Genomic DNA, 9259 nt, shown 5'->3' with positions numbered 1-9259 from the left:
CTATCTCTGACTATTGTTTTTAACCATGAAGATGCCCACATAGAATTTTTCTCTGTTCTCACATGCTTGAGAAAGCCTTCCAGTTGACTTCACAGAATATTATTTGATGGAGCATTTTGGGTTGAATCATTTATTCTTTCGTTTAACAAATATTTATTGAGAACCAACATGTGTTAGACATTGTTCTTTTTTCTTAAGCAAAATTTGTATTGAACCATTGCATACAGAGAAATGTGCAACTCTTAAATGTATAACTCAATAAAATTTCACCAATGTATCATTTGATGATCAAAGAGGTCTTGTCTGAGCAGAAGCTGTCTGATCTGTACTTTCTCTCCTTCTGGACTTTGAAGATTTTACTCTATTATTTCCTGGTGTTTGATGTGGATAAGTCTGACATCAATATAATTTTGGTTCCTGATTTGTTATTTTATATTTTCCTCCTGGGTGTAGGCTTGTATCTTCTTTATTTTTAGAAATTAAACAAGTTTAATATACTTGCAAGATATTTTATGTTTAAAAAATACTGAGATGGATAAAAATGGTCAGAAGGTATAAACTTCCAGTTACAAGATAAAGAAGTCCTGGAATTGTAATGCATAGCATGGTGACTATAGTTAATAACACTGTATTGTATATTTGAAAGTTGCTTAGAGAATAGATCTTAAAAGTTCTAATCATAACCAAAAAAAGTTGTAACTATGTGTGATGATAGATTTAGCTAAATTTATTGTGGAAATCATCTTTTGATATATGCATATATCAAATTATTATGTTGTACCCCTAAAACTTTCCTTTCTCCAGGGAATCTTCCCAACCCAGGGATCGGACCCAGGTATCCCGCATTGCAGGCAGATTCTTTACCAGCTGAGCCACAAAGGAAGCCCAAGAACACTAGAGTAGGCAGCCTATCCCTTCTCCAGTGTATGTATCTTCCCGACCCAGGATGTGAAGCAGGGTCTCCTGCATTGCAGGTGGATTCTTTACCAACTGAGCTATCAGGGAAGCCCACTGTGGTAGTCATTTTATGATATATGCATATTTCAAATTATTATGTTGCACACCCCAAACCAACACAGTGTTTATATGTCAATTACATCTCAAATTTTTAAATAATAAAGGAAAATACCAGAATCCCCAGAACTAAAGAACCAGAATTAAAAACAAGTATCTCACTGTTCCACTGCCCTTGACCCCCTCAAAATATTCAGGATATTTTCACTGTCCCCCAATGTCTCCTGCATTGGCAAGCAGACTCTTTACCACTGAGCCACTTGGGAAGCTGAGGAGGCTCTCTGGGGCTTCTTTAATAAGAGCACCAATCTCATTCAGGAAGGGCTCCACCTTCATGACCCCACAAAGGTCCTGCCTCCCAATCTCATCACTTAGGGGGTTAGGATTTGGATTTGGAGGGGACACAAACATTCAGACCATACTGGCAGGGTATGAATAGAGGGAACAGAGGGTGGGAAAGGCATGTGAGACAGAAGGGCATACAAGACATACAAGACAGAGGGGACATGATGCAGGTACTGAGGTCAAGAACAGCATGGTAGTCACAGCAAGGACTTGATAATGGCAGGGTGAAATATCAAATAGGAAGTCACATGAGATTAAAGACAGAACAGGACCAGGGCCAGGTTATGTCCGATTTTGTGCCACAGATAGATATTGGAGGATGGATTGAAGGGAAAGGAGCAACAGCAGCAACAACAGGCAGGAAGCTGTTCCAATAGCAGGAGAGAAACGAGAAAAGGTGACGTCCTGAACCTGGGCAGGGGGAGGGTTAATTGGAGAACTTTCAGGAAGTGAAACTTCATGAATCTGGGGATGTGTGGGTGTCAGGAGTGAGAGAGAGGAAGAGGGAAGAGTCAGTGTGCCTCACAGATCTCCAGCAGAGGTGATGGCGTGAATGATAGTGCTAACTGAGGGAAATGAAGGGAAAATGAAAGTAATGCATATCAGGGGAGAAGAGGCTTGGAAAGCAACCATCTCTTCCCACTCTCAAATTTCCCAGGAATAGAGTCTAGTGAGAAATCATGGTTTAGGACTGTGGTGGTATATGCCATTTTCTCATCATCCCAAAGTAAAACACCATTTATTTTCACCACTACTATTCAAGGAAAACAAGAGAAATGAACAGCAATACTTTAAGGAGAGGTTTTGAAGCAGAGACTGTGAGACACCTTCAGTAGTAGCAGCCAGTGAATTCCTTGTATGAAGACCATGATGGGAGATGGTCATGAGACTCAAGATCTCAGGGTACAGAAGCATTGGAAGGACGTGGCTGGAGAAGATGACCTTGGGTTTGGAATTGGCAAAGAAGCAGAGAAAAGCCATGGTTCCCTGGGTGGGGTTGGAGTTCATAGGGAATAAAGTAGTGCAGAAGGTGGTCTTTTGAGAAGCAGGGAGCCTGTGGGACCAGCTTGAGAATTCTCAGGGTTGCCCAGAAGTAGGGCAAGATGACTTGCTTGGCCATGATGGGGAAATATGGTTATGACTTGAAACATGAAACTACTCTGGAATTGAATACAGTTCGGTTTTTATTTTACTTAGGCTGAACTTTTCTCATGCTTGAAGTTTGTTTTGCCCCAGTGGCTCTTTTCAGTGTCTTGGACTGCCCTGAATTAGAGGCTGAGGGCTGGAGGGGCTGTCCTAGGGGTATTGCCTGAGAAGAGAGAAATGTTCTTTTCTAGATCTCTGGTTGACATTAATCTTCAAAAGCAGCCAGAGCTCGGGGAGACACAGGCCATTCTAGTCTGAAAACAATGTTTTCTCCCAGAACTTCCTCCTTCCTGCCAAGCTCTTTTCAGTGTCTTGGACTGCCCTGAATTAGAGGCTGAGGGCTGGAGGGGCTGTCCTAGGGGTATGGCCTGAGAAGAGAGAAATGTTCTTTTCTAGATCTCTGGTTGACATTAATCTTCAAAAGCAGCCAGAGCTCGGGGAGACACAGGCCATTCTAGTCTGAAAACAATGTTTTCTCCCAAAACTTCCTCCTTCCTGCCAAACCTCAGGTCCTATTTTGGTGAGGATCTTTTTTTCCCCTCCTGTACGTTTTTTTAGCAAAGATATGTCATTTTCCCAGGGCCATTGTTTTTATTTGCTTATTCATGAGTGCATGTGTCCGTAGCACTGGATAATAGTATGAGGGTCTCCAGCCTCTATTGTCTTTTTTTTAAAAAAAAAATATTTATTTGGCTGCTCCAGGTCTTAGTTGCAAAGTGTGGGATCTAGTTCCCTGACCAGGGATTGAACCTGGGCCCCCTGCATTGGGAGCACAGAGTCTTAGCCACTGAACCACCAGGGAAATCCCGCTATTGTTTTGAAGGGTAAAACTGAGAATCTGGAATTGGGGCAGGTGGAGGGTATTGCTACTCAAAGGCATGCTTTGTTTTGTTCTATTGATAAATTTGCATACCCTTCCAAATAGGAAAGGGCTGACCTCTCTGAAGGGCTTCCTTGGTAGCTCAGCTGGTAAAGAATCTGCCTGCAATGCAGGAGACCCTGGTTTGATTCTTGGGTCAGGAAGATCCCGTAGAGAATGGATAGGCTACCCACTCCAGTATTCTTGGGCTTCCTTTGTGGCTCAGCTGGTAAAGAATACGTCAACAATGCGGGAGACCTGGTTTCATCCCTAAGTTGGGAAGATCCCCTGGAGAAGGGAACAGATACCTATACAGTCCGCAATGTGGGAGACCTGGTTTTACCCCCGAGTTGGGAAGATCCCCTGGAGAAGGGAACAGATACCCACTCCAGTATTCTGGCCTCTCTGAAGACATTTTAATGAAAAAAGAACAAAGAAGCAAATTTTCTTCCCAAACTTTATTATTACAAATAGTTTTTATGACAACAGTTTAACAGAGCAGTTAGTCTTGCTGTCTCTCTTGTAATGTCTCAATAATTTACAAAATTAAGTTAATAAATATGAAACTAAATTTAGTCTCTTTTCAGCTGTGTCATGTACTACAAAGAGGTAAGGAAGAGAAAATTCTATAGCCATATGTAGTACAAGCTCAGAAATTTTCAACTGCTATTTAATCCTATCTAGGATTTCCCTAGGCAAAACAGATACTCATATATTTCACCTTTTTTTCTAAAGACTTATGAAACATAAATAGATCCATAAATAGCTCATATAAATATAGGTTTTACCTTTTAAATAATAATATTCACAAATCTGGAAACTTGTCTTGAAAGAATAGAAAATAAAGCATGTAATACATCAAAGTGGAATCTTATGCCCCAAAGTTATTTCAGGACTTGTTAAATACATAAATGGTTTTGGTCAGAAATGGGGCTGGGTCTACTCCCCAGAAAGCCTAACTAATTTGGGGAGTAGGGGTCAGGCAGAAAGCTCTTAAGCCACGTGGCGGACAATGGGGGTGACACAGGTGCAGCCCACGGCCACCAACATCTTCTCCAGCCGGAAGGAGTGAGGGCAGTGCCGAGGCTCCCTCCGTAGGACCAGGATCTCTTGCTGGATGGTGACAGAGTTCATGTGATGGTCCACCTTCCCTTCAGCATTGATGCAGCCTGAGTGGCTGCACTTGGCCTCCCAGATCACAGAGGGGTACCTCTCAGGGTCCTCATTGCGGCTGCAGGGGAGACAAAAGCCAGGAAGAAAGTGAATTCCTGGTACGGCACTAAGGAAATCAAACATGAGTATGCAAAGGGAGGCAAATTGACAGGGGGACAAATGATGGGCATTGCAAATTCTCTAAGTGCTGTTAGTCTGGAAAAGAAGCCGTTTGGGAAAAGCTTGGATTTGGAAGCCCATGAAGTGTTATAGAAAAAAGAAACAATGATCAACTTTTCCCAGGTTCTTTGAAGAATAAACAAAAGAAGATAGACTGAAACTACAGAAAGGATTTAAGTCTGTCATAAAGGATATTTTTTTAGGGTACATTTGATAGATGAAAAAAAGTAAAAGAGTCATCTAGAAACAAGATAGCTGTTGATCTGACTTACTGAAGTCTGTCTTTGAAACAAGAAAGGCACCCAAGTTTATCTGACAACACATTGATGGAACAAAGCCCTCGGGTGACAGGAAGGGCTGGAAACAAAATCTGAAGCCCCTCTAACTTTCCCTTCTCCCTCTCCTCTGGCTGAAAGAAGGACTGGACTTAGTTTCATTTATTTGAACTATTCTTGGTAAGTAGAAGTAAGAAGAAAAGACCTTATAGACAGGTGAATCTGTAGGCTCCACATAACTGAGGTCATTTGCCTAAATCAAATTATCAAAATACATTTTGTATTTGATCCATCATAGGGTCTAAAGGGGAGCCTGGTGGGCTACAGTGCATGGGGTCGCAAGAGTCAGACATGACTTAGTAACTAAACCACAACCACCACCAAGACACATGTATTAAAGACACAGCAAAAGTCAGTCTGTTGGGGATGTAATTCAAGACTAAGTCCAAAAGGGGTGAAACACCCAATGGAACACTTCTTCTCCTGGGATTCAAGCTATTTTTCCCAGTGCTAATACAAGCAAAAAAAGCACAAAAATCCCAGTTAATTAATTGTTGTTATCAACAAACTTTACCAGGGTATTCGCTGGTAGCCCTGGGAAAGAGAATTCTAGTACTAACCTCCCATGCTAAATGTCTGTTTCTTTTTTGGATAAATAAACAATAGACTTGGGGTGTCATAAATATCAGAATGATGACCACCATTCATTTGGGTGGATTCTGGGGACATCAAGAACTAGTAGGCTAGGTGTCATGGATGGTCTGGGGAGAGCTGTGGTCTATGGAAGAAATCTATAAGAAGAAAGCTGGAGAATCACTGGTTTGCACAAAGCCTCTTCCAGGTTTGACAGGAGATTCTGAATGAGTAATATCACTCCCCTCAGGTGATTTAACTGTCAGTAATGCGTTCTTCTGATGTAGAAGAATGCAGAGGTTTTATCTGGGGTGCTTACGTACTGGAGAGTCCAAGGTGAGGTGGAGCGCTTGTGGTAATCAGTGGGCCTTCTGGAGTTCGTGTTCCGGTTAACGATGTTTAGGTTGACCCTCACATGTTGCGGGAAGTTCTTGTCCTCAGTAGGTGGGCAGCCTGGACTCTGTGGGATGATGACTCCTGCCTTCACAAGAGCCACCAGACTCAGAAGCAGTAGCAGTGACTGGATGGAGAGAGAGGTAGATTGGGTTAGTACTACATGGTTTTTGTTAACACACTGTGGCGATGATTGAATTGCTGATAGTAGAGAACATTTTATGGTCCAGGATAATCTATACTAAATTTTCAAATATGTTAAGTGAAAAGCTGGTGAGATGACCAAAGTGATATTAAGACCATTTCTACCAGTCTCAAACATTTTTTTTTTAATGTAGAAAAACCACATTATTCATTGGTTGACAGAAATTTTAGTGAAAATGGCAAGTCATCAATATATCAGTATCAGTCATCACTCTCAGGTCTTTGGAAGGGTAATGACCTTGATTTTCTAGGAAAAAATGCCCTCCTACACCACTGATCTCTCCCCTTACATTTTGCGGAATGTACACCTTAGAAATAAAGGGCTGTAGAAAATCCACGTAGAATCAGTTAGAAATTCTGTTGGTACCACTGGCAAACATCCAAGCCCAAACTCAACCCCCCTTATATTTTCTTAAGTATAGTTCCCAGTTTTTCTAAATTTACATATATTGATTCTATAATCAAATTGGGTTTCAAAAAAGACGCATGTATGACTTTAGGTTAGAATAAACGGTCTCTGTTTGTAAAATATTTTTAAAGTATCTTTTTTGAAACCCAGTTTGACTACAGAATCAATATATGTAAATTTGGAAACATACCTAAGAAAACAGGGTTAGTGTACCAAGACTATAGTGTAATAATACAATAATGGAAAGAAGAGTCACTACCAAAACATTAAATCTTCAAGGATAGTGACCCATCTTATTTTGAATTAAAGAAAAACACTGCGGAAGAATTCTATTAAATCCCTTGTGCCCAGAGAAACAGATTTTCAATAAGCATTCTCTCTTACAGCACAATGTCACGTGATGCTTCTTGTGTGGTTTAGCCCCAGTATAGCTATCTTTCAGTTTTAACCTCATCTTTCAAACTGATACGCAACAGTTCTTGAAAATGCTAAATAATGACAAATATCTATCAAGGGTTTCATTTCCCTTCCTACATAGACTGTATTCTTGGATTTCCATAGTTAGAATCCAGAATTTCATGCCCGCAGTCCAGAAATTGATCTGGTTCAAATCAAGAAGAGCATCACACATGAGTGCAGGACTCACCATAGATGAAGTTCTCATAGAAGCCATGGTAGTTCCTCCCAGTTCACTGTGGATGGATGAGCTTGTGCTCGTTGTGAGATGGACAAAGTGTAGTGCTATCTTCTCTCTTTTTATAGGGTTTTGCTCCTTCTGTGGTCACTTGCGTTGGCGTGTCGGAGTGAGTTCAGGGGTGACACCATTTTGGTTAAAAGTTCCATCCCAAAATGAGGTCAAAGAAAAACCACCCCTTCATGATGGGTAATAATCTGCTTCTGAAGGATAATGGGAAGAACAGAAATCCATTTTTAAAGACCATGTCCTCTCTTCATTCTTCAAGGAACTATGACTTGTCAGGAGCTGAGCAGAGACAGAGAAATTATTTATTTATGGGCAAGCATGAAGCTGCCATAAAAGATGTCCTCTCTTTTACCAGCTCATAGGGAAATAAAAGTTTGGCATCATATTCAAACTTCTGACAGTCTTCTTCTGCCATATGCCTTGATTTCCCATTCTATAGTGCCTTTCCCCACCAGATTTCCTAGCCAGTTGTGGTGGGCATCATTCCAGAAACTACTCAAGGTCTTACCATATCAACAAACCAACAAAATATCAAGACATAATTTTGCGATGACAGGATATATTATTTCACTGATTTAATGCCTGCTTTGTTCAGTGTCTACTCTGCCAGAGGAACAAATAACTAGATTTGAGAGACATGAGATTTGCTATTAAAGACATGTCTAACACTGCATGTCACCAAGCAACTTCCTCAGGAGGAAGAAGGAATGAGGAAACATAGCCGGACAAAGAGGGGAATTGAAAGTGGAGGTAGAGATTGCAGGAAGGCGGCGAGGGTAGAGAAGGGAAGGGCAGCGAAGAGCAGACAATGATAACAACAAGAAAGGAGGGGAGAGATGGGGGATAAGAAGGAAAAAGAGAAGGAAATTGTCCCTCCTTCCTTTTCTCTCCACTCTCTAAGTAAGCTGAACTTTGATTTCAGGCAGGTCCTTGAGAGTGGCTTCTCCTAGGGAACATTGAAGTCTATCCCAAGGATGATAAAATGAGGGATGTAGATGTGGCTGGGGACATGACTCCCTCTCTCTGCCCCTTCTTTGCAGTGGGGTGTTTTCCTGGCTAGACAGACCCTGACCAATCAGTGAGGAAGGCCATGAAGAGATGAATCTCAGGGGTAATGGTAGATGGATGACCTTGGTCGACGAAGCAGCTACAGTGGGAAGAGGAAGTGGGAAACTGCTTGCCCTGATTTCCTTGATTCTGGTGTTGACCTCACCACCTACCCTTGGAGGCATGGAGTCATTGTGAGCTCCCCGTCCCTCCTCCACGTGTGATCAGGTAGCCACCTTAGCAGATGCTGTGTCTCTCACATCTATTTCCTATTCCCAGGCTTACTGTCACTCCTCTAACTCAGACTCTCACCCACTTGCATTGTTTTTTCTAAACTGGAGTATAGTTGATTTACAAGCCTGTTTTAATTCCTGCTGTAAAGCAAAGTGATCCAGTTATACATATATACATTCTCTTTATATTCTTTTCCATTATGCTTTATTACAGGATGTTGAATATAGTTCCCTGTGCTATATAGTAAAACCTTGGTGTTTATCCATCCTACATAAAATGGCTTGCATTTACTAACCCCAACTCCATTTCTTATCCTCCCCACCACCACCTTGGCAGTCACATGTCTGTTCTCTATGTCTGTGAGTCTGTTTCTTTTCCATAGATGGGCTCATTTGTGTACTTGAACTGTTTTAATAGCCACATTTGCTCAATTGCCCAATTGCTGCCTTCCACCCACCTTCGACATTCCTGCAATAATGATCTTCAAAGTATGGCTCTGATTGTGTCTTGTCTTACTTGGTTGTATACAGAACAAAATGTAAACCCCTTCAGTTCAGTTCAGTCACTCAGTCGTGTCCAACTCTTTGTGACCCCATGGACCACAGCACGCCAGGCCTCCTTGTCCATCACCAACTCTCAGAGCTTGCTCAGATTCGTGTCCATTG

At 41.6% G+C, this 9259-nt stretch overlaps 1 protein-coding gene and 1 non-coding gene across 2 annotated transcripts; both read right to left on the bottom strand.

Moving 5' to 3' along the window:
* Positions 1-3234: 3234 nt before the first annotated feature.
* On the bottom strand, positions 3235-3307 carry TRNAG-CCC (transfer RNA glycine (anticodon CCC)). The gene has a single exon. It is a non-coding gene; the product is annotated as a tRNA-Gly (tRNA).
* Positions 3308-4184: 877 nt separating this feature from the next.
* On the bottom strand, positions 4185-7283 carry IL17A (interleukin 17A). The gene is made up of 3 exons (XM_065913078.1): positions 7257-7283; positions 5928-6124; positions 4185-4595 (listed from the first exon to the last, which is right to left on the bottom strand). The coding sequence occupies exons 1-3, from the start codon at positions 7281-7283 to the stop codon at positions 4358-4360; spliced, it is 462 nt and encodes a 153-aa protein (XP_065769150.1). The 3' UTR covers positions 4185-4357.
* Positions 7284-9259: the final 1976 nt, after the last annotated feature.

Source organism: Muntiacus reevesi, chromosome 20 (genome assembly GCF_963930625.1).
Source record: "Muntiacus reevesi chromosome 20, mMunRee1.1, whole genome shotgun sequence".
NCBI classification, from domain to species: domain Eukaryota; kingdom Metazoa; phylum Chordata; class Mammalia; order Artiodactyla; family Cervidae; genus Muntiacus; species Muntiacus reevesi.
Note: the sequence above shows the minus strand (reverse complement) of the source record. Positions and strands in the feature narration are given on the sequence as shown.